A 25,830-nucleotide genomic window follows, 5' to 3' on the forward strand; every position below is an offset into this window, starting at 1 on the left:
ATCAATTTTTTTTCTAGCTTGACGCTCTTTTTTATAGCGCACAAAATAAATACCGCACAGGTGATCAAATACCACCAAAAGAAAGCTCTATTTGTGGGCAAAAAAAAGAATATCAATTTTGTTTGGGTACAACATTGTACGACCACACAATTGTCAGTTAAAGTGACGCAGTGCCGTATCGCAAAAAATGGCCTGTCATTAAGGGGTTAAATCCTTCCGGGGCTGAAGTGGTTAAAGACATTTCCCTGCCAAAGTTGTCCACTTCTGATCTTGCAAAACCCAATGCGGCTGTTTCTCTTGAGGAACTCATGGGAATAATTAAGGACCTTCCACTCCACAAATTTCCTGGTCCTGACGGGCTTCCCTACTTTTATTATAAGACCTTCCTGCCCATCTTGGCCCCAACATCTGTTATACCTGTACAATAGTTTACTTCAAGGGAAATCCCCTTATCCACAGTTCCCGCATTCATATATTTCTGTCACCCCTAAACTCAGTAAAGATCCTTCCCTGCCTGGCAATTATAGACCCATAACTCTACTAACTTCAAATTACAAAATCTTTACCAAAATTCTAGCCTCTAAACTATCTCAATTCATTCCCAAACTATTTAATAAGGATCAGGTGGGTTTTGAGCCGACCAGACATGCTGGTGACAACACATGATGCATAGAGCTGATTGCTCTTCTAAATACGTTTTCCTGCCCTGTCCTTATATTAAGCTTATGTAGCACTCTCTACATAGGTAAGTGCTAGATTAGGATTTTTGGTGAGTGTAGGACAATTTAGGCAGGCCTGGCTGGCAGCTGTTTGTTTTGGTTTGTGTGGGCTGCGAGTGTCTCAGAGTTAGCAGCTGGTGACTCACAGGCAGCGTCACTGAGACCTCCCTCTTTATTCTAGAGGATTCTAGAAGGAGAGGAGAAGTGAGATGGAGCTACCTGGAGTGTTCTAAGGAGCCCTGACCAATCCCCAACTTGGATTGGCAGTGACCCAGGCCTCCTTAAATACCTAGTCAGCCCAGCTGGGGAGGAGTTGTCGGGTGGAAGAACTGGAGATGGAGTACTAGGCTGTCTGGGCCTTTGAGGGTGCTCTTAAGTCTGGCAAGGAGATGACCTTGGGCCTGGGTGCAGGATGGAGCCTTTCAAGAAAGCATGACGTTTCTGGACAGGAGGCACAGGAGGAGCAAGAGAGGACAGCAGGAGCTAGTACTGCCGGGCAAGTCTTCAGGAGGGAACCACTGGTCTCAGCCAGGAGGGCTGGTGAGTGACATGTGCAGTCAAGAGGACAATTGCTGAGACCTGGCTGAGCCAGTGTCAGGCCCAAATGTGTGCTAGCTGCTTCTGGGGGATCAAGAGTTGTCAAGGACTAAGGAAGAGGAATAGTCTGCAAGCAAGGAAAGTGCTGGAGGAGACTGAAGTAGTAACTTGTACAGAGAAGTGTACATAGTTGTCCCAATTGATTGATATGTAATCCACCAATTCATTGATATACAATCTGTAAATTGATTGGTATACCATTCACCAGGCATCCCATAATTCCCTCACCCCATCCAAGTTAAATTCCCTCAATAAAATAAACAAAAACAAGCACATGGACTGTTCATTGTCTTAAGGTGACTGAGAAGTGAATGCCGGGCTGGGCAGGGTGATAAGTGCGCCACATAACTTATCAGCCCCTACTGGGGTAGCGCTACACTTAGATGCCCAAAAAGCCTTATTTTATTCAAATACAACTGCTCAAGTCCAGATGTCTTCCTTTCTATCATCTATTTCCCCATGACCAATGGTACTCGGCAGGGCAGTGCCCTTTCTCCGCTGCTATTTATACTGTGTTTGGAACCTTTGGCCATTTGCTCTCAATCGGATATTTGTGGGGTGTTGATGCAACAGCGGGAATACAAATTGTCTCTTTTTGCAGATGATAATCTGCTAACCTTGACTAATCCTCTATTATTCCTTCCACCTCTACATACCCTTTTAGCTTCCTTTGGTGCTATATCGGGATATAAGGTCAATGTGACTAAGATGGAGGTCTTACCTTTGGATCTATCACCTACCCTACTAGCCCAATTTGAGCAAACATATCCATATAGATAGTGTCCTGAATCTCTCAAGTATTAGGGTATCAATTTGACACCCTGTTATTATTGATTTCACATGCTGGTGGCATTGTGCTGCTCTGGGCTGTTTGCTGCAGCTCCAGTGTCCACCAGCAGGTGTCTCCCAAGAGTCGGCGGGCCGTATTTATAAGCCACACCTGAATTCAGCCATTATGTGGCTATGTAAGGCTGCTCCTCCCTGACCCTGGCACATACCTATTCTGATCGCTTCCTTGCTGCCAGTTGTGCCTGATACCTGTCCTGAAGCTTGCTGTACCCCTCTGCCTTGTTCCTGCCTCCCTCTGCCTTTTTCCTGCTCAAGTACCCAGTCGTTATCCTCCCTTCCTTGCTTCCTTGCATTCCCTCTTCCCTTGTCCCTTATTTTGTATTTAGTCGGTTGTTATGGCCATCAGTTATTTTGTCTTTGAGGGTTTTGCTCATTGTTTGCTGTGTAAGTTTTTTGGTGTCTGTTCACTGTTAATAAACCATACTTTAAGGATATATACTTTGTTTGGTCTCAGTTTCCTTAAGTAGCTATGTGTCTGGACTCCTAGCTGCAGAAACCTGACACACCCTCCTACTCCACTGACAACCCCTCCTATTCCGCTAACTATCCCCCATTGTTTCAAGATATTTTCCATTCTCCATCAGTGGACTAACTACTCTCTCTCTCTATTGGGTAGAGTAAATGTCTTGAAAATGTCCATATTGCCGAGGTTACTTAATTTTATGGAGACATTGCTGGTTACCATACCTAGGTCTTAACTCAAAGCCCTCCAGAGGGGCTTCTTAAAATTCATATGGAATGGTAGAGCTCATCGCATTGCGAGCTTAGTGGTTTTCTCCTTATGGACGCGGAGGGGACTGGGAGCTCCTGATATCATTAAATATTATTATGCCTCCCACCTCCTTGCTGTTGTCTCTTAGTCTTGTCTGATGGCTCCAAATCGGTGGTCTGTGATAGAAAGGGGCTCCCTGTACCCTGTGTATCCATGCTCCCTGGTGTGGTCATAGTCCTTATGCAATGATTCTATATTGCAACATATGTGTATTGCTCCTATGCTTTTTACCCTGGCAATATGGTGTAAATGCTTCCAAAAGTTCTCTCTCTCTTCACCATCTCCTCTTCTGACTAATATTTTGTTTTTAACCCGATATTATCGGATAGTTTGTACTTTGATCACATGGTACCGTGGATGCAGGCCTCCTTATCCCAACTTCATAACCTGGTATACCCTGCTACACTGCATACTTTTGAAGAACTATGGGACAATTCAGCTATCCCTAACAATATGTTTTATTTCTATTTACAAATTAGACATTTGTTTCATTATATGTCCACAACTCCACCTCCTTCGAATATTTGTGTGCACAAGGCCCCCCATAAATTGCACTTGGTGTCCTTCAATTATCACATCCTTCATGAGGCTACGCCTCTTACTGAAGATACCTATTCCTATATGCGTAAGTGGGCTTGTATTTAACAGCGACTGATTTCTTTACAGATGTGGGATCAGATCTGAACTTCAGCTTTCAAATCTTCTAAATGTGTACTGCAGAGTGAGACCACTCTAAAAAATGTTATGTTTTGGTATAGGACCCCAGAGCTGATAGACAGGCCCTTGAATTGGGCTCATTGTTCCATATTTTTTGGCTCTGTCCTCAGATACAGCCCTTCTGGACTGAGGTGATGAAGTTACTCCAGTCAGTGATGGGCTTGTCCCTGCCACTTGATCCTGCTCACTATTGGATCTTCCTTTCTCTGGTATTGCCAAGCCTATTAACCAAATGATTTCATATATACTTTTGGCTGCCAGGAGGGCTATTCCACTCCGTTGACTGTCAAATGCTCCTCCGAATCGATCTTGATTACTTCAGCTCATAGCTGAAACTTGGAGAATGGAGTGCCTAACGGCTACTGTGCATGATGTTATTCTACAATTTAAAACAATTTGGGAGAGCTGGGATATGTCTGAGTTTTGAGATCCGTTAACTTAACTTATGGGTTATTCTAATGGTACGCCCTATTATTTTAATCTGTTTCACCACACTCTCCAAGTGCATGTTTCTCCTATGATCTCTTCTCCATATGGTATACTGGCCTAAAGAGCTTTGTTTGTAAGCAATCTGTGCTCTGATTTTCTTGTTGTACAGTAATGTCTAGACATTCTTGTGTTTACAATGCCTGCAGAGACTTTCTATACTGTGCTGATTTAGCTTTTTCTTTGTACTGTGTAAACCCGTTTTATATTTTATTGTCAAAGTTTCGCTCTGGCTAGTTTTTTGTTTTCCTATGAAAACCACATTAAAAAAATCCAAAAAAAAGAAGCCACGTGGCCTTAGCGAGTGTAATCAGTAACTGGACAAAAAACATACACTGCACTGATGTAAACACTGGACTTTTTTATTATTGCCTATGGATATTCTCCAACGTGTTAGAAAACCACCCAAAAAAAGAAAAACTAGACAATTCTCTTGGGCTAACCACTGTTTTAAAAGGTCAATGTCCAGCAAGCATGTCTCACTCCTGAATAACATCCACCATGTATAGAATCAGTCTACAACATTGATGCTTACTTCTTTAATTATACTTTGTTTCCTTAGCAAACCCTCCTACCAGACACAGGATTCCACTGATGCATTTCACCCTAACTCAGTACTTGATAAAATAGGTTAGAGTGATATCTTCAGGAATGGGGGATGTTGGAAAAACACTTCAATCATTAAATTATCTTTTTTGCATAGAAAGGGAACAATTATTCAATGCTAGCATTACACGCAACAATAATCAACCAATCATAAATGCAGTCATTACAAAGTTACATACAAATTGATTGTTAGACACAACCAAAACCAATGGTTGAATTCCAGTGAACATTCTTGTAGAATCCACTTTCCTTTAAATGTTTGCTTATGAATCAAAAAGATTGCTTAGTGCAATTGATTCCTAAGAGATGAATGTTATGGTAACGGATTATTTCAATACATGTATGGCCAACACAGTGTATGCTGTAAACACTGCCCAAATTAGTTTAAACAATGTAAATTTAATCTGTACAGAATGCATAGCCATTGAACTACATACCAGCTTTTAGCACAAATATTAAGTCATCAAATTCTTGAAGTTCCTCATCAGCGACCAGTGAACCATTACTGTATCCACCTGATGGAGTGTAGGCTGCACCGTTTTGAGGGCTGTGCTTTTCCTGGCTGCCAGGCCGCTCCCAGTCTGAGGAAATCTTAAATATAGGCAAAGAAAACTAAAATCAGCATTACGCCATGGAAAAAATACACTTGCATGATAAAACCAAGGGGCCATTTAAATTAATTTACCCTTCTATTCAAACATAGAAATGAACTGCTACTTTGGTTCTCCAATCTGAATAGAACATACCCAGCAATACTAAAATCATAATTTCTAATACTTAACCTATGAACCCCAATTGCCTATAAAATAAAAAGGCAAGAGAGATGTAGTCTGAAGTTCTATTATTTGAAGGAGTATATTCTTGGCATTCCACTAAATGTGTTTGGACACAGCATATCCCTACAGGAGACGGGGGAAGGAAACAGGGATGTTGGCTATGGCTTCTCTCATATAACTCATGCATACAGGGTCCTGTGTTTGAAGATGGCCTTTTCAGCAATCAGCTAGCAAATCTGGCTTCACCTTTCTATAGGACAGCGGGAACTAGGAGAATAGTTGAGCCCAAGAAAACTGGAGCATGACCTCAAAAACAGGCTAGATGGACCACTTGGTCTTTTAATGCTGCCAGTCTTCTATGTTTTTATGAAAGGTATGTGTGCTAAAAAAAGCACTTCTCATTTAGAGAACTGAAACAAACAAATGAAGCAATGAAGTGGAATGCAAAACTATATTTTTTAATTGATAAGAATATGACAGTTACTCCGAGTGACTGGATATTATGTAGGTGATGAATTATTAGGGGGCAGTTAATGTCAATTTACAATTACAATTACAATTAGGCAGATGAGGTCATTTTCTAGGGTAAGTGAAACCTGAACTCCAGTTTCAACTTTTAAAAGTAAAATCGCTACTTAAGAGCAAATACCACAAGATGCCATCAGTTGCTTTTGTCAGACAGAAAAGCATCTCCTATGCTTCTTGATGTAGTTTGTCTTTGTTAAAGAGGCTTGACATTCCCTGACTTCAATGGCATCGCTAAGGGGTGGCTTTTGGGGCTATAGCCCCGAATCTGGGGCCCATAGCCCCAAGTCTCTGCAGGGGTCCCCAATGGGAGGGGAGGCTCTCTGGGGACCCTCATGTAAGTGGGAGGCTCTCTGGGGACCCTGAATTAAGGGGGAGTCTCACTGGGGACCCAAATGTAAGGGGAGCTCTCTGGGGACCCTGATGTAAAGAGGGGGGCTCTCTGGGTATATATACACACACTCACATGTATTATATACATGTGTATGCCTGCCCAAGTGTATGGCTTTCTTTACTACACTCCTATGGGCTCTACCCCCAGAGCTTTTGTAGACCTAGCAACGCCCCTGTCTGACTTCATGACCAGGTTCTACCATCTGTAATATTACTGTCTAATTAGTGTGCTGAATGCTGTGACAGTCTCATTTGACACTGGCATATCAGCTGGCAGAGGTTTATCCTGAAGAAAAGAATAGTCTGTTTCCAGTAACAAAGTGAAATTAAATTTAAAGTAAAGCACAGTTTAGGCAGAACCATGGAAGTCTAAATGTACTTTTTCTACCAGCTTTGCAAGAAATACAGTAGCCACCACTACTTAAAATGCTAGTTGCTTCTTAGGTAAGCAGATCCTCTAGCTTCAGTACATTCTCATTTACTGGCCTAGAACAAGCATGCAACAAATAATTAATGTTAAAGTTACAACAAGTAGCAAAGTCTCCAAGGGATTACAATCTAAGAATCATTTTTGAGTCCTCCCCCCCAATCAAGCATAAGTAAAAACACTTATCTACTGTGTATTGGTTGAAAGCGGGAGTGGTCCCAGAACCAACTTGACCCACATCTAATAAAAAACGTATTTTTAACTTTCAAAGGGCCCTTATACAGTTGCACTATTGTCTCTGGTCAGAATGCGCAGAATTGTTACAGGTTAGCGGCTGAGAGTGTAGTAAAACCATAACTTTTAAAAAATTTGCATTTTCTGAATAAGATTAGCAATAGCACCACTCATATTCTTTCAGCACAGGTCAAAGTATGTATTTAGCATCTATTCAGCCAAATTAACTAATTTTGCTGTAAAGCAGAGTTGCCTCGAACATGTAAACCATATTACCTCCTCCATTGCACTAATGAGGTTCTGAGTGGATTTGCTGATCTCGGCTCCAGCTGGTGGCATCCCACTACTGGGTGTAAAGAAGGCAGAAGTGGGGCTTCTAGGTCCGTCCGTCTCGAGGCTGTAACTGGCTTTAACCGGGCAGCACAGCTGATTGTGCATAATAAAGTAAACTACAAAGGCATAGAGACCCTGTGAAAGAAAGAAAAGTAAACATCAAAATACATTGTGTGTGTGTGTCGGGGGTTATTTGTTTAAAAAAACATAGCATATAGGGTAACCTCTAGAAGATAGAATGATTTGTATTAGCCATATAACTAGAGGGTGTAGTCAAAAAACCTTTTGCATAGTAATATGTATGTACATTCGTTTTGCACAAATTGGGCAAAAAGCAAATGTTATTAGGCTATTTCCTGTACTTGTTAACTGTTTTCATTGATTTAGAATAGAAATAACCACATTTGACCACTAGATGGCACTAAGTATCATAAAATATCCCTATACTTTAAAACATATAGTGACCAAATGCTGCATTTTCAGTTTTAAATTCAGTTTTAAATGCCGACTAGCACAGGACTAGCACAGGAGGCCTAATAGAATGTGTCTTTATTCTTTCTATTTTTTTGCATGCACTTTCACTGGGTGTTTTGCACATGTTCTCATGTCAGATTCTAGTATATATGTAGTCATTTTATAGCATTGTACAATTTCCTTAGCATTTCAATAATATGTATGATCAATTTTTAGTAACTGCATTAAACATGTGGACAGTTTGAAATTGGATCATCCGAGTGGCCATCAGAATGCCTCCTTACATCAGGCATCCCCATCAGACTTCCCCCTTGCATCAGGTGTCCCCATCAGAGTACCTCCTTAGAATTTCAATAATATTTATTATCAATTCTAAGTAACTACATTAAACATGTGAACAGTTTGAACTTGGATCATTAGAGTGCCCATCAGAATGCCTCCTTAGATCAGGCATCCTCATCAGACTGCCCCTTTGCATTAGGTGTCCCCATCAGAGTACCCGCTTACATAAGGTGTCTCCATCAGACTGCCCTCTTACATCAGGTGTCCCCATCAGAGTACACACTTACATTAGGTGTCCCCATCAGACTGCTCCCTTACATCAGGTGTCCCTATCAGAGTACCCCCTTACATTATTTGTCCCCATAAGAGTACCCCCTTACATTAGGTGTCCCCATCAGACTGCCCCCTTACATCAGGTGTCCTTATCAGAGTATCCCCTTACATCAGGTGTCCCTATCAGAGTACCCCCTTACATTAGGTGTCCCCATCAGACTGCCCCCTTACATTAGGTGTCTCCATCAGACTGCCCACTTACATCAGGTGTCCCCTTCAGAGTTCCCCCCTTACATTTGGTATGCCCATCAGAGTTCCCCCTTACATTGGGTGTCCCCATCAGAGTGCCATCTTTAAGCACCAGGCAGGTAGAGTTCAGGGACCGGGAGATAGAGCAGGCTGCAGATCGGAATGGAGGAAGTCTTGTTTCCAAGCAGCGCTGGAGTTAGTAAAAAGCTTTCCTTGTATTTTCCCCTGCACAACCAACCTATTGGGTTTCTTAAGCCTGCACAATGCAAGAGCTGTATGACAGTGTGAGAATATAAGGGACATCTTTCAATTTCTTGTGTTTAGACTGCACTATGAAAATAAATGAAATTCATACTTTAACCACGAGCTTGACATTATAATAATAATTTTATCTCAACAATGATAAATACACCAGTTTTAGTATGATTTGTTTACTAAAACGACATCATCTTTATGATATTGGCATAACATTTGTGTATAGTATATCAGAATTGCTGTCTGTGTGGAAAAATAGGTGCTCTATACTTATAACCTTTAGTAACAGCTAAGTCAGAGAATCCCCAGCTATGATTTCCCTGTAGGCGAAGGGTGTAATTGTTTCTTGTTTCATGGGTACTTTCCAAAGAGTAATGTAATAAGGACATTGGTAAAAGATTACTGGATGAATGCAAAACAAGGTTATATTTGGATACACTATGACAGCTCTTATAATAAAGGATAGTTACAGGAAACCAAGTACTTTCCTTACAGGCAAAGTAAAAGAACTGTAAATACCCTGTCTGTATATAGAACAAGATAATTTACTCTATCAAGCATTATCTACCAAGCTACAAGAAGGAATGATTTTGTCTATTAACTGAGTCATGAATGGTATAATGCCGAGATTGGTGTATACATAACATTTAGCACAGATAAATGCAGTAGATATATGTACTAAGTATTTCCAGGACTCAGCTTTCTTTAAAGCACATGTGTAAAAACACAAGGCCCGCAGACCGAACCTGGCCCTCCAGGTCATTTTATGTAGCCCTCGCTCCCAGGACTTTTTTTCAGTTGGAACATGGTGGAGCAGAGTTCTTCCACCTCTGGCTCTCACCCTCTGCTCCCCACTCACCACTGACATTTGTAAACACAAAAGAAACACAAGGAAAGCTTTCATCTTGGTGGCTTGCAACCCTTACATATCGCTGCAAGCACACATAGTGGGGGCAGACAATGATCCTCTTGAAACTGAAAGAGAGAGAGAGGCAAAGCCACTTACACTCCTGGGAGGTGCTAGAGGTGGGCCAGGTAGGTGAGGAAGCCTTTGCGGGGGCTCACAAAATAAGGGCTGTGGTGGAAGATGTGTGCAGAGGTGGGGGATGGGGGAGAGTGGTGCAGAGGTCAGAGCTGCGGAGGAGGGGGGAAAGTGAGATGTGGACAGCCTGTGAAAGAGCTTAACCTGCGAAGTACACTGCTAAACCCTGCATTCTGTATGTAGTGCACTCCTAAGCCCTGCACACTTTACACAGCACACCACTGAACTCTGCACTCGGTATGTAGTGCACCCCTGAACTCTGCACTCTGTATGTAGCACACAACTGAACTCTGCATTCTGTATGTACCATATTTCTGAACTCTGCACTCTGTGCGTAGTGCACTCCTAAATATATGCTCTGTACCTAGCATATTTCTGAACTCTGCACTCTATATGTTATGCACGCCTGAACTCTGCACTCTATACACGTAATGCATTCCTGAACTCAGCACTCTGTATGCTGCATACTCCTGACCTCTGCACTTTGTACATAGTGCACCCCTAAACCCTGTGCTCTGTACATAGCATACTCATGAACTCCGCACTCTGTACATAAAGCACTCCTAAACCCTGCACTCTTTACACCACATACTCCTGAACTCTGCACTCTGTACACCGCATATTCCTGAACTCAGCACTCTGTATGCCGCATACTCCTGACTTCTGCACTTTGTACATAGATCACCCCTAAACCCTGTGCTCTGTACATAGCATACTCCTAAACCCTGCACTCTGTACAACACATACTCCTGAACTCTGCACTCTATACACAGTGTATTTCTGAACTCCGCACTGTGCATATAATGCAGTCCTGAATTCTGCACTCTGTACACTGCATACTCCTAAACCCTATGCTCTGTACATAGAATACTCATGAACTCTGCACTCTGTACATAAAGTGCTCCTAAACCCTGCACTCTGTACTCCACTTCCTCCTGAACTCTGCATTCTTTACGCAGCATACTCCAGAACTCTGCACTATGCCGCATATTCCTGAATAGGAAGAGAACTTCTGAACTATGCACTCTGTGTGTAGCACACTTCTGTACTTTGCATACATAGAGGTTTATTTACCAAAGGCAAATATACCGTGTACTAGAAGTGTCTTGCATGTTCCCCTCAGATCTAGAGCAACTGCACTTGTGGGTAAACAGACTATTTACCTTTAGTAAATCAACCCCATAGTTTTAAAGAAACCATAATGCAAATGTGGCCCGCAATGAAGCTGAGTTTGACACCCCTGCTTTAAAGGGGCAGATTCAGGTGGACAGAGGTTTGCCAAATTACCTTTGGCCATTTTACAGTGTCTTGCAAAAGTATTCACCCCCTTGGCATTTTTTGTGTTTTGTTGCTTTACAACCTGAAATCAACATGGATTGTTTGAGGATTTGCATCATTTAATTTAGAGAACATGCCCACAAATTTGAAGATTTTTTTTTTATTGTGAAACAAACAACAAAAAGGACAAAATAACAGAAAAAATCAATGTGCATAACTATTCACCCCCCCTCAATTCAATACTTTGTAGCCACCTTTTTCCACGATCACAGCTCCAAGTCGCTGTGGATAAGTCTCTATGAGCTTGCCACATATTACCACTGGGATTTTTTGCCCATTCCTCCTTGCAAAACTGCTCCAGCTCCTTCAAGTTGTATGGGTTACGCTTGTGAATAGCAATCTTTAAGTCTGACCACAGATTTTCTATTGGATTGAGGTCTGGGCTTTGATTAGGCCATTCCAACACATTCACATGTTTCCCCTTAAACCACTCAAGTGGTGCTTTAGCAGTGTGTTTGGGGTCATTGTCCTGCAGGAAGGTGAATCTCCATCCTAGCCTCACGCTGAGTGGTATAGGTTTTGCTCAAGAAAGTCCCTGTATTTAACACTATCCATATTTCCCTCAACGCTAACCAGTTTCCCAGTCCCGACTACTGAAATACATCCCCACAGCATGATGCTGCCGACACCATGTTTCCCCTGTGGGGATGGTGTTCTTTGGGTGATGTGATGTGTTAAGTTTGTGCCAGACATAGCATTTTCTTTGTGTCAGGGCTGGCTTAGCCCTTCCTTCTCTGGGCTGGCTGCTCAGTTGTCAGCTAATTGCCAGCTCTCATCTCTCTCCACAGTTACCAGCTGTTCCTGATCATGCTCGTCTGACCTGCCTACTTAAAGCTGTCCACCTCCCTTCACCTCTGCCTTTACCTTGGTCACATCACAAGAAACCATCTCCTGCGGTTCTGTTTAAAGACTGGCTTGCTGACATCCCTTCTGGCTCCTTATCCTGCTTGCTGTTGCTCTACTTGGATCCCTGACTTCTGGCCTGGCTGATCACCCGATCTGGTTATTGAACTCTGGCCTGGCTGACTACTCGATCCGGTTACTGGACTCTGGCTATGCTTTGACTACACTTTTTCTATTTACCTTTTTATTTCTATTTAATAAACAAGTGTGATTTAATTGTACTTCTGTCTCGGTCTGATTCATGGTTTCTGACAGTAGGCGAAGGCCATGAATTTAGAAGATACAGTCAATCCACTTGTTGGTAATATTTTTTCCAGACTGGATGAGCAAGATCACTGCATGGATCAGTTTGCCATGGCATTATAAACGCTCTTGAGTCACATGGCTCACCTGGAATCCCCCACGATGGCTGCTCCGGTACGACCTGAGTCGCAGGCCATCCCTGCTGCTGCTCCAGTCTCTGTGCAGGCACCCGCCTCGAGTATTACCTCTATAAGAGGTATGTCTGGTTCCGCTTCCCCAGCTATTTGGGGGTGATCCAGTTTAATGCAGAGGGTTTCTTAATCAGGTTGAGATATACTTCGAGATGCTGCCCCAGGCGTTTCCCACAGACAGAAGAAAAGTAGGTTTCATGATATCTTTGCGGCCTCCTTTAAAAGGGTATTTGACGTTCCTGCACGCTCTGTTTCTGCGGCCAAGTGCCTCATGTCCATCAAACAGAGTATGAGAACTGTTGCCAACTATGCCAATGAATTCCGTACTCTGGCAGCAGAGGTTGCTTGGAACAATGAGGCCCACATGGCTTCTTTTTCTCATGGTCTCTCGGATTCCATCAAGGATGAGATAGCAGCCCGAGATATACCCACTGAGCTGGAGAGCTTGATCTCGTTTGCCATCCTCATTGACTCCAGACTCAGAGAAAGACTTTCTCTTAAGGAGCGCTTGCGGAAGCCTCCTGTACATTTGCCTCTGAGCTTTGTAGTCCCACCCATGCCTCCCTCACCTCCCATGCCTCCTGGTACCGAGTCGGTCAGTGAAGATGAACCCATGCACCTTGGCTTCACGCGTCTCTCTGCGGATGAGAGAGCCTTTAGGGGGAGGGAGAGATTGTGCCTTTATTGTGGCCAGGCAGGTCACTATTTTAAGTCTTGTCCTACCCGTCCAGGGAACGCCCGAACCTTGAGGTCCTGTCATGAACAGACCTTAAGTGGCGTTGTTTCGTCTCCAGTTATCCAGAAGGATAAGCCCCTGGTTTCAGTCATCCTTTCTTGGGCTGAGTCGTCCATCGAGATACAGGCCTTAATCGACTCTGGGGCTGCATGCCTGTTCATTGATGCTGCATTTGTTTCGCAGCACTCGATTCCGCTGCAGCTGCGTGACACTCCACTTGCCATTGAGGCTCTTGACGGGAGACCTTTACGGCCTGCCCATGTGACTCATGAGACGGTTCCGTTGTCCATGGCCGTAGGGGCCCTTCACCATGAGATAATCCAATTCCAAGTTATTTCCTGACCCAGGTTTCCGCTGGTTATTGGTTATCCTTGGTTACAGAGGCACAACCCCTCTTGATTTGCTCTGTGCTGATGTTCTCTCCTGGTCACCACAATGCAGTGAGACATGCTTCCTGAAGGTATCCAAGGTCCTGTGCACCTCTGTACTCCCCTGCCTGCTGGAGGAGTAGGGCGATTTTAGCGATGTCTTTGATAAAGGTCAAGCCGGTAGTTTGCCTCCACACTGGTCTTATGATTGCACAATTGACCTTCAACCTGGTGCCATACCTCCTCGTGGCCGGGTTTACCCTTTGTCGGTCTTGGCGGATAAGGCCATGGAGGAGTATGTTACTGATGCACTTTCTCAAGGTTTCATCCGCAAGTCCTCGTCTCCTGCTGGTGTTGGTTTCTTCTTTGTGAAGAAGAAGAGTGGTGAACTGAGACCTTGTACAGATTATAGGGGTCTCAATTGTGTCACGATTAAGAATGCCTAACCGTTTCCACTGATTACAGAGTTATTTGACTGCCTCAAGGGAGCAACATTTTTCACAAAGCTTGACTTGAGAGGGGCATACAATCTTGTGCGCATTAAGGAGGGTGACAAGTGGAAAACTGCGTTTAATACCAGAACAGGCCATTATGAATACCCGGTAATGCCTTTTGGCCTTTGTAACGCCCTGGCAGTTTTCCATGTGTGGTGGTTTATCTCGATGATATCCTCATATTTTCCAAGTCCCTGGAGAGCCACCACACAGATGTCTGTCGTATGCTTCAGAAACTAAGAGAGAACAATCTCTATTGTAAACTGGAGAAGTGCGAGTTCCATCGTGAACAGGTTACATTCCTGGGCTATGGCATTTCCACTGCTGCTTTTTTCGATGGACCCAGAGAAACATTCGGCAGTCCTACAGTGGCCTCGACCCATGGGTTTACGTCCTCTGCAGCGTTTCCTGGGCTTTGCCAACTACTATCGGAACTTTATTCGTAACTTCTCGCCTCTGGTCAAGCCCCTGACTGATATGACCAGAATGGACGGTAACCCACAGAGTTGGTCTCCGGAGTCCATTAAGGCCTTTGAGACTCTCAAGGCTGCCTTTGTTTCTGCTCCTGTGTTGGAACTGGAGACTGGAGTTGGCGCCCTTCCGCCTCAACGTTCTAACTCTGAGAGTGCTATGCATCCGTGTGGCTACTTTTCCAAGAAATTGTCACCTGCTGAGTGCAATTATGAGATTGGTGACAGAGAGCTCTTGGCGATCATTTTAGCCCTGAAAGAATGGAGACATCTCCTTGAAGGTACTACTGTGCCTGTTCTTATTCTTACTGACCATAAGAATCTTACATTCTTGTCTGAGTCTAAGCGACTCTCTCCCAGAAGATCGCGATGGGCTCTTTTCTTGTCGAGCTTTAATTACGTTGTCTCATTCTTACCCGGTACTAAGAATGTAAGGGCTGATGCCTTGTCACGACAATTTTCTTCCACTTCCAAGTAGGAGTCGGTTCCGGTTCCTATGATTCCTCCTGATCGTATCTTGGCTACGGTTCACACCAGTCTTACTTCTCCTTTGGGTGACAAAATTATTGCTGCTCAGGTCCATGCTCCTCCTGAGAAACCTTGTGACCGCTGCTTTGTCCCAGAGAGTCTCCGTATTGCTGTGCTCCAGACTTGTCATTCTCCCAAGGCAGCTGGCCATCCTGGGAAGAATCAACTCATTTGGGCCATTTCCCAACAATTCTGGTGGCCTAGTCTATGGTCTGATGTTACTGCCTTCATAGCTGCCTGTCCCCTGTGTGTTCAGAGTAAGACTCCACGACACCTTCCAGTGGGCCTCCTACAACCCATACCCAATGGAGAGAGGCCCTGGACTCACCTGTCATTGGATTTCATTGTGGAATTGCCCAACTCCCAAGGCAACACTGTTATCCTTATGGTGGTTGACCGGTTCTCAAAGATGTGTCATTGTATTCCACTTAAGAAGTTGCTTACCTCTAAGGAGCTGGCTTCCATTTTTGATCGGGAGATCTTTCCCTTACATGGGCTACCCAAGGTGATTGTCTCAGACAGGGGCAGTCAGTTTGTCTTCCGGTTCTGGTGAGCCTTTTGTGCACAGTTGGGAATCCAGCTTGCGTTCTCTTCTGCATATCACCCACAGTCTAATGGTGCCGCAGAGCAAGCCAATTCCTATGTTGCTATATTTCTGACCACCATAACAACTGGCCAGACCTATTACCATGGGCAGAGTTTGCTCACAACAGTGCCTTGAATTCTGCCTCCCGATTGTCTCAATTTATGGCGAATTATGGTTTGCAACCTTCCATGTTGCCTGACTTGTTTGTTCCGCAGAGTATTTCTGCGTTAGAGGAGCATCACCGTCGTCTTCGTTCCACTTGGGTACAAGTCAAGGAGGCTTCGCGTCATGCTAATGATAGGTACAGACTCCATGCTGACCGCAGATGCCTGCCTGTGCCTTCCTACCTGGTTGGGGACAGGGTCTGGCTGTAATCTTGCAACCTCCGCCTTCATGTTCCCTCACTGAAGTTTGCACCGTGGTTTATTGGGCCTTTCCGTATCCTTCGCAGATTTAACCCAGTTCCTTACGCGTTGGACCTTCCTCCTAGTATGCGCATCTCAAATGTGTTTCATGTCTCCTTATTGAGACTGTTGGTCTGTAACCGATTTACCACCTCGGTGCCACGCCCTCACCCTATTCAGGTTGAGAACCATGAGGAGTATGAGGTACAATCCATTGTTGACTCCCGTAGGTTCTGTGGGCACATACAGTACCTGGTGCATTGGAAGGGGTATGGTCCGGAGGAACCATACCCCTCGGACGTACATGCCCCTGTCGTCCTCCGTGAGTTCCATAGATGGTTTCCCCTCAAGCCCGATGGCCCTCCGAGGGAGATGGGTCATTGAGGAGTGTGTACTGTCAGGGCTGACTTAGCCCTTCCTTCTCTAGGCTGGCTGCTCAGCTGTCGGCTAATTGCCAGCTCTCATCTCTCTCCACAGTTACCAGCTGTTCTTGATCATGCTCGTCTGAACTGCCTACTTAAAGCTGTCCAGCTCACTTCACCTCTGCCTTCGCCTTGGTCACATCACAAGAAACCATTTCCTGTGGTTTTGTTTAAAGACTGGCTTGCTGACATCCCTTCTGGCTCCTTATCCGGCTTGCTGTTGCTCTGCTTGGATCCCTGACTTCTGGCCTGGCTGATTACCTGATCTGGTTATTGAACACTGGCCTGGCTGACTACTCGATCCAGTTACTGGACTCTGGCTATGCTTTGACTACGCTTTTTCTATTTACCTTTTTATTTTTATTTAATAAACAAGTGTGATTTAATTGTACTTGTCTCGGTCTGATTCATGGTTTCTGACACTTTGATGCCCAAAAAATTAAATTTAATCTCATGAGACCAGAGCACCTTCCTCCGTACATTTTGGGAGTCTTCCACATGCCTTTTTGCAAACACAAAATGTGCCATTTTGTTTTTTGCTGAAAGTAAGGGCTTTCTTCTGGCCACTCTGACATAAAGCCCAACTCTATGGAGTGTACTGCTTATTGTCGTCCTATGTACAGACACTCCAGTCTCTGTTGTGGAACTCTGCAGCTACTCCAGGATTACCTTAGGTCTCTGTGCTGCCTTTCTGATTAATGCCCTCCTTGCCCGGTCCATGAGTTTTGGTGTGCATCCATCTCTTGGCAGGTGCTCTTAGGGATCATCAAAGATTTGGTTATTTTTTTTATAACCTAACCCTGACTTCTCAACAACATTGTCCCTTACTTGTTTGGAGAGTTCCTTGGTCTTCATGGCAGTGTTTGGTTAGTGGTGCCTCTTTGCTTAGGTGTTGCAGCCTCTGGGGCCTTGCAAAAAGGTGTGTATATGTAATGACAGGTCATGTGACACTTAGATTGCACACAGGTGGACATCATTTCACAAATTATGTGACTTCTGAAGGTAATTGGTTGCACCAGAGCTTTTTATGGGCCTCATAACAAAGGGGATGAATACATACGCACATGCCAATTATCATTTTTTTATTTCTGAAAAATTGTTTTATGTATATATTTTTCTAATTTTACTTCACCAACTTAGACTATTGTGTTCTGAGCCATCACATATAATTCAGATTAAAAAAAACTTTGAACTAAAGGCTGTAATGTAACAAAATAGGTAAAATGCCAAGGGGGTAAATACTTTTGCAAGGCACTGTATATAATTCAGAGACTTCAGTAGTGAGATGTCAGGAGGTTGTAACTCAGTCCCCACACCCCCTACTTTTGCTGTATTCTCTACTATGTGGTTTAAAAGTCAACAGGGGGAGCCTCAAATGGCTATTATAGGCAAGTGAAGAACTAAGATGCACAGATCTAGCTATGGGCTCTGCATTGGACTTTGGCATTGGATGTTGTCTGGAGACCTGTAACCTCTGGAAAATAATAAGAGGCTGCTGGAACTAGTCTTACAGCCTGAAGGGAGCCTGCGGGAGTGGAGGAAAGAAGTAAAACTACTTTTTGTGCCCCCCTACACCTAAACAAGCATTTTCCTTTGAACTCAGTTTTAATTATGACATTGGGTATGGTATTGCTAACAGAAAGCAGCATGGCACTGGACAACTATGTCAAATCAGAAATATGTCCTTTTATTGGGTTGTTTTTGGGAGGCAGCCAAAGGTATACTATAATCATTGATTTCTTTATTTTATTGAGCTCTTACCTGAAGGCTGTTGAAAATGATGAAGAGAACCAACATCCAAAGGTGTCTGTAAGCCACATGTAACCCGCCCCAAAGCCATGTTATCGATATAAGAGCAAACAGATACAAGATCAAGGGTATCTCTGCAAAGTAAGCGCACATATTTATTTACTAGTCCTCCAATGCATGTATGAGCAAAACATCTTATTTAAATAATACAATTACTGCGTTTCCAGAATTTTATGGACAATCTTTTGGGCATGTGTCCTAAAATAGCAGAGTAGCTTAGGAACATGTGAGTGACCTTCAGCTAAAATACAAAATTTGTCTAACTATTCATAAATATATTCTAAAGTGTAAAATATTCTAATCTGTACCATAATCTAGATTTCTCATACTGTACAATCCCATAACTTTCATGAATAGTGACCCTGCAACACAAATTATATTGAGATATTGGTCTTAATAAGGGACATGACAAGCCAGAGCTTTCTAACAATCTTCATGGGAGATTCAATTATAGGATCATTATTATTGGCATTCCTTTCCTGAATGCTCTGTCTATTAAGAACGTGTGTGTATTCTCGATTGGTAAGAAACATATGTAGCCTTCTCTACACAGAATACATCATATTTATGCCTGTGCTCTAGTAAATGTTTTAGGGATTGTTCACTCCATATGCATTAGTATTGTGATAGCTAGCACAGTCCAACACAGAGACATGGCAAATTGCATTGTTCCCTATTGTGTCAGTTCACACCACTGTACTGTGATGGTGTGCACTGAAAAAAGTATTGCAGTGAATGTAATTTTGACATTTCAATAAAGTTAAGACAATAAAAAAGGTAAATAGGGTAATGTGGTGATCATAGTAGTGGGGTCTTCACGTTAAAAAGCCCTTAAAGTGGTTGTAAACCCTTACAACCAACTTTGACCTACAGGTAAGCCTGTAGAGGGAGTAACGTCATCGCGGCTTCGCCGAATGACAGCGGCGGAGTGGCGAGACCCACCGAGAAGATGGATGCGCCGGACTACAGGGGACAGTGGTGACTTCACTGGCTCCTGTGTCAGGTAAGTGACACATAATGGGCTACTATGCGATGCATAGTAGTTCATTATGCTTTACCTTTGCAGGGAATGAAAGACGAAGTAAACCCATCTTTAAAAAAATAGGGACATCATACCTAGAGACATGGAACAGTGGTTGGATTTTTTTAGCACTGGATCTTATGAGCATGCGTGTATGGGACTGATCCATACTGTTTCATTTCTGAAATCATATTTACCAGTTCAATTAAAATGAGATGACATCACCTTGAAAATTTCTATGGATTTTTTTTTTTGTCATAAAAGTTTTATTAGGAATAAAATAAGCAAATAACTTTTAAAACAGATAGAAGCAGTACATAAATTAAAACATATATTTTAAACTCTACATACAGTGTTGAAGATAACATAAAGGTCATAAAGGTATAAAACATTTGAAGGTGAGTCTTAATAAGAATGACCAGCCGGTCCATCTTTAATTAGAAAATTACATGAATTTCAATCTCTTAGTGGAATATATGGTGGATATCTAGTGTTGTAAGTGTCTCTAGAAAGTGGATGAGGATATACTGTATTGTGAATAGATCCCATATTCCATGGCTTTGGTATGGGGTTTTAGTGTAGTCTTAGAGGGACATATATCTGTCAATGGGTGAAATAAGTCAAGGTGTTAAGGAACTAATGGATATACCTGGGTAATTATAGTGAGCAAAATGGTGTTGAGATTTAAGACAGGGGTTGGCGTAAGCCAGGGGGAGTGGGGGAACCTAAAATGTGTTAAAAAGGGCGGGTGAGCCTTCATGTAAGGTAATTTGGTCAATGTTTAAAATGAAAAAAACAAGGAGAGGGACGCCTCTGAATATGTATCAGATAACAATTTATTAATAAAAACAATATCCATTCACATAGAAGAACATTGAATTCAGGCACATTGCTGGACTGATGAGGTGGGACTACAAGTTGCAGTCAATCTGCTTCAGGCTTGGAGAATACAGCACATCACACAACAGTTTTAATGGTGTGGAACTGCAGGTCACAGCAAGTCCTCTAAGTGCTGACCTTGAGCAGCATTAAAAGAGTCCACAAACATTGTGCGCTAGTGGCTTAAGATTGAAAGTCCACTTAATAAAGGCAAAATCCTGGGGGGAAAAGGGGATGGGGGGAAAGGTTAAGATAATATGGCATCAGGGCCGGTAACAAGCCGCGCTGCGGCCTCGCTATCCTTGTCCGGCTTCCCGGGATGATGTAGAACGGCTGTGAGGGAAGAGTCCAGAACGAGGCTTGGGAAGCAAAACAGTGATGTGACGTGACTAACATGCATGGTTTATTATTCGTCAAATGTTTAAAGTGAGTTCATTGAATGTCAGAGGGGGTATTAGATAGGAAGAAAGATAGATAGTGACGAGGCGGGAAAAAGGGTACAGAGGGTAAGGTGGGAGGGGAGGAAGGGGATGGGGAACCATCTCTCATTCCCTTCGTTGGATTGCATGGTGAGAGAGGGGCCAATTGTGCTTTTCTTTCAAACAAGTCACACCCTACTGAAATGATAGTCAGCCTCATTTGATCATAAACCATCTCAGTTTCGTTAAATAATTTTCATATCTATGACCAGTGCTGATGTTTCCTGGTTGACTTCAGAAGCATGAAATCCGTTACACCCCCCCCCCCCCCCATTCTCAAAAAAGCAAGGCCGGTCTACACAGTTCCTAAACATGTGCCTTTAGCTGATAAATGCATGCTTATTTTTACTGTGGCCCCATTATACATTTGTGTGTGCAGGTACCTCTGTAATAATATAAATTCATTTACGTGCCATTAATAAAATGTTGGTTGCTTTGGCTTTCTTCAGATTTTAATTATGGCTTACTTCAAATTGAGATCTTCTGAACATATCTGAACATAGCTCAGAAATATAAAGAATATACCACGATGGACAGATAACTAGCTTGTAGGAATATATGATTGATAAACATCAAGGTTTTTTTTTACTTTTTTAACAAACTTTGCACATAAATTTTAAAATTTAGGCCTGGAGCTGAATATGAACATGCTGTTATTATTAGACCGTTCAGCTGTCTGACTTCCATTCTTAAAATATTTCTGATCAGGAAGAGCTTAGCAAGTCAGCAATAAAATCCCCGGCAAGTGTGGGCTGGACATTTAAGAATGTAGTCAACAAATTAAAACATTTCCTGCTTACAGTATATAGCTAACGCTGACCGTGTAAAACATAACATACATAATAGGATTATATAAGAAGTAAACAGCACTCAGACATTTCCTTGTACACCTCAGATACTGTATATGCCCCATGTAATATAAACTTGCATGAGGAGCAAGGCTTCTGTGTAGGCAGCATTTGTCACTACTCCCATTGTTTCTATGTTTGTATTCTTACTTGATGTAAGCAGCTTCTTTTACTTAATAAATTTACTTTTTATTTGGCAATTCTTTGTTCCTTTGAGCGCCGTTCATAAAAGAAGTGCCATTTCTTGGAGCGAGCTGTTTCCTCTACAAATGGAGTTTCCCAAGATGTTTTGATACTAAGATCTGGACATAGTTCTTCGCCCTTCGCTTGGGACCTGGATGTCTTCACAGATCCATCAGCAGGATTTCTTATCTGACTATCTGATGAGCCTTGTTTGACCTTTGGGTCATTTTTGGAGGTGAGCGGCCAATTCATAATTATAACAGTCGATGTTTGGATTGATGTGCTGTCTGTTTTTTTCTTCTATCAAGTTACCCCTGAGATTTTTATCTTTATATGAACTGACTCCTACCACTGGGCTTCAGTTGGACTTTTATTCACATTTATTTATTTTTTGGATACTTATCGTGTTCATTCTTTGAGTATATTAATTCATGTCACGTTACTGAATAAGCGCACCACTCATATTTCTTCTTTTTACATTTGAATACACAATGTTTTTGGGTATACTACCAAGTGGTTGCAGCTAATTAATGGTAACTATACATTTATTATATATATTTTTTATTTTCGGAATTTATTTTGACTTTATTCACTGTAGGTTGATGGTTTATATTTTCTTTAAAATTATACATAGTAGCACACCAGTTTATTCCTTTAGAATGTGTAGGCAGCATAGCCTTACAAAGTAGTTGTATAAAGTATTCTCTAGTTTAATTTAGAAATATATCAGTCATTAGTCACCATTTGTGCTCAGTTCTCAATAGTGCCAGGACAAGGTCATCCAGCGCCCAGGGCAAAGATGCCAACCTGCCCCCCCTCCCTCCTTCCCTTAGGGTTAGCAGTGATGTCACTGTCACTACTTCTGTCCGCCTTGTAACAAAAGAAACTGGCACAGGGCCTATCCCTGCAATAAACCATTGCCTCCAGGGCAGCCGTTCCTCCTAGCCACCCCTTGTTCTGCCCCTGGTTCTGAATACCTGTCCTGCTTTATATTGCAATGTGGAATAAATTATAACATTGAATTCAACTGAGTCTTTTAATTATTCTAATGCCAGTAAATCTGAAGCAATACCTGAAGCCACAGACTAGTGACAAATGTATGTGATAGTATGGACCTTCATGTACCTTTTTTTCAAGTCAGCCTTTCCATTGAGCACTTCATGGTGCTGTGGCATGAAAATACTGACTCGCTGTCTTAGATGAGGTCAGGCCTCACCCCTCCAAAACTTTGGTACTCACTATTGGTCTATTACTAGGATGAGTGTCCTCATTGACCAATAGCAGGACCAAGACAGCTGTGCTAAACCTTTATACCACATTTAGGATTTCAGGTGTGCTCAACGTGAATGCCAAACTGACATGCAGGAAACTTGGGGTGACCTATATATGTAGGATTTCGCCAGCCTTACTGTGAGATCAGGTATGCTTAAATACATTTACCCAACTGTGACACCCATAATGCAAACCAAAGTTGGGTAGAGCTTGAAGATGTGGATTGCTTACATACTGGGCATTATAAATGGCATAGTCAATTAGTGGACAGCATAAGCCATATTATAAAGGACACAAATAAGTAATTCATTCTAGGAATACTGTACCTGTGGCATTGGGTCTCCCTCTGAACACATCATCATATGCTTTCCATTGTTGAGTGACTTGATAGGCATGAATGAAAACTACAAGCACAACCACAAGGCAAACCAATGGCACAAGTGCTGCAGTAAAAAGAGCTGCAAAGATATTTGGAATGAAACACCTGGAAAATATATAAAGTGAATGCAAGTTATTGTTTACATGTCTATAAAAAAATACTTCTCATAACAAAACAAGTGGTTTGACAGCTCAGTCATGTTGACCTACAGTATATAAAGACATACATGAAGGTACTTGGCCTGCCTTTCACATCCTCAATCAGTTCAACAGAAGTCCAGCTTCGTACAACATTAAAGAGGCGCTTCAGTAAATTCTGAAAACTTGGAAAGTTAGCAACTACAAACACTGTAGCTGCTGCCTTTTAATTAACAGATATTCACCTGTCCAAGGATCCAACCTGATCCTCCCCTAAGCCGGTTCTTCACTGGTCTATGGGTCCCCGGTGCTGGCATGTTAACAGTGGGCAGCCAGCTGTGAATACTTGAGGCTTTACAGGCAGCTGTCCGCTGCGCATGCACGAGCCGTGGTGCGCTTTGTGAATGCTCCCGAAGCCTTCTGGGAGTGCAGTGAACAAGGCTTATCTCCAAAACTAGTCTGCTGCTGACTGTACTCACTGTGAAGGCTTGAAAATAAATACGCTTGATGGTATGGAGTTTCCGGCTGCTTTTATTCGATGACCGTTTGTCTATTGGTGTATGGGAAGACACCTCAGCTTGGACACCCTGACTGCAAACTTCCAACTTACTTAACACTGCTCTGAGCCATACAATCTTTGATCAAATCTCCCAGAAGGTTGTGGGGGGAGAAAACCTCCGGTGGATCCATAGAAGGGGAGGAAGAGGAAGAGTGGAACTTTTGGATGAAGTTACGCTTTGAAGTAGTAATACCTCAACTTAAAAATCCTTTTTAAACCCCAAGGGACTAAGTACATGTACATTTAGTCCTATTCTGATCTGTGCTGTGGTTGCTGAGCTAGCGTGGTCACCAGCTGCCCCTCACAATGCTGTTTGACCATGCTGCACTTGCAGCACTGTATTGTTGATCTGCTAGCCACTAGGAAACATGTGGAATTCTCAGTTGCCTGGACATGCCTCTGGTATATTAACATACAAACTATTCTGCCACAATCAGTGCTGGTGGGGCTGAGTGATCATTCTGCCATCTGCTAGTAAAACGTGTGGCATTCTCAGTTGCTTGGACATGCTTCCAGGAAGTTACCATACAAGCTATTCCCCCATAGGAACACCAATAAGTTGGGCTTCAGCCTGGTGTGGAGCTGGCAGCCAGCACAAAGAGAGCAAAAAAACGATATGCCTTTAATGTACAACTTTGTCATGGGTGAGAATGGGACAAAGTACAACATGCCCTGGGGGTCCCCTGGGGTTCCAACAAGGATTTTAGGTTGTAGTGATACTTCTTTAATAAACACGTAAAATTGCTGCACAAGCCATGTTGTAAATTAATGTTATAAAAAAAAATATCCTTCTGTTTTTTAACAGTTGTTTGTGATTTTATTATACAGTAACTGACAAAAATTTATATTTCTTTATCGCACAACCATAGCTAGTGTGTAAACCATATTTTTCCAGAATCTTCATTCTTCCACTACTGTAACTGGCTCAGGGCTTCGCCTAGAAGTCTGAAAACTGTATTAGGTCAATATATAAGCAGCCTGTTGTTTGAATATGGCAATTATGACATGTAGCTTTCTTACAGTAATGACTTAATTCTTGGTGAAACACTTGCAAATCTAAAAGGACTAAAGCAATATCTTAGATATTTCTTCAACAAGGGGACAGGTCACAAAATTATAATAAAGTCAGGCACTTTATACTTTGCATGTATTTTGAAATAAACCTTGGGGTCTTTAGGCTATTTTCTCCTTTGAATACAGTGCCTTGAAAAAGTATTCATACCCCTTGAAATTTTCCACATTTTGTCATGTTACAATCAAAAATGTAAATGTATTTTATTGGGATTTTATGTGATAGACCAACACAATGTGGCACATAATTGTGAAGTGTAAGATTACTGTTCAAAAAAAAGGAGCTCTGGAGCAAAGAAAATGCATACAACACAGCAATTCCTGAGAACACTTCCCTCTAGCGGCCTATTACATTGTATCACTTGTTACAAGACATATGTATTTCCTATGCTCCTCAGCTACATCTAGTGGCCATAATGTTGTATTTATTTACTGTCCATGGTAAAGGAATATTTGTTCAGAAGAGAATATAACCCAAAGAACATTCCTTTTCCCCAATTC

General features: G+C 42.5%; 1 protein-coding gene across 2 annotated transcripts in view; it reads right to left on the reverse strand.

The window, feature by feature from the left end:
- Positions 1-25,830, reverse strand: part of ADGRV1 (adhesion G protein-coupled receptor V1) — a 710,193-nt gene that overhangs the window by 21,027 nt on the left and 663,336 nt on the right. For both annotated transcript variants that reach the window (XM_077462401.1, XM_077462400.1), the window contains 4 exons: positions 23,510-23,667; positions 18,454-18,575; positions 7,378-7,569; positions 5,184-5,337 (listed from right to left, as the gene is read on the reverse strand). In XM_077462401.1, the coding sequence (XP_077318527.1) occupies positions 5,184-5,337; positions 7,378-7,569; positions 18,454-18,575; positions 23,510-23,667 (626 nt within the window). The remainder of the gene's footprint in view (positions 1-5,183; positions 5,338-7,377; positions 7,570-18,453; positions 18,576-23,509; positions 23,668-25,830) is intronic.

This window comes from Lithobates pipiens, unplaced genomic scaffold (genome assembly GCF_037356315.1).
Source record: "Lithobates pipiens isolate NorthernLeopardFrog02 unplaced genomic scaffold, aLitPip1_a1.2 Scaffold_3, whole genome shotgun sequence".
Classification (NCBI taxonomy): Eukaryota; Metazoa; Chordata; class Amphibia; order Anura; family Ranidae; genus Lithobates; species Lithobates pipiens.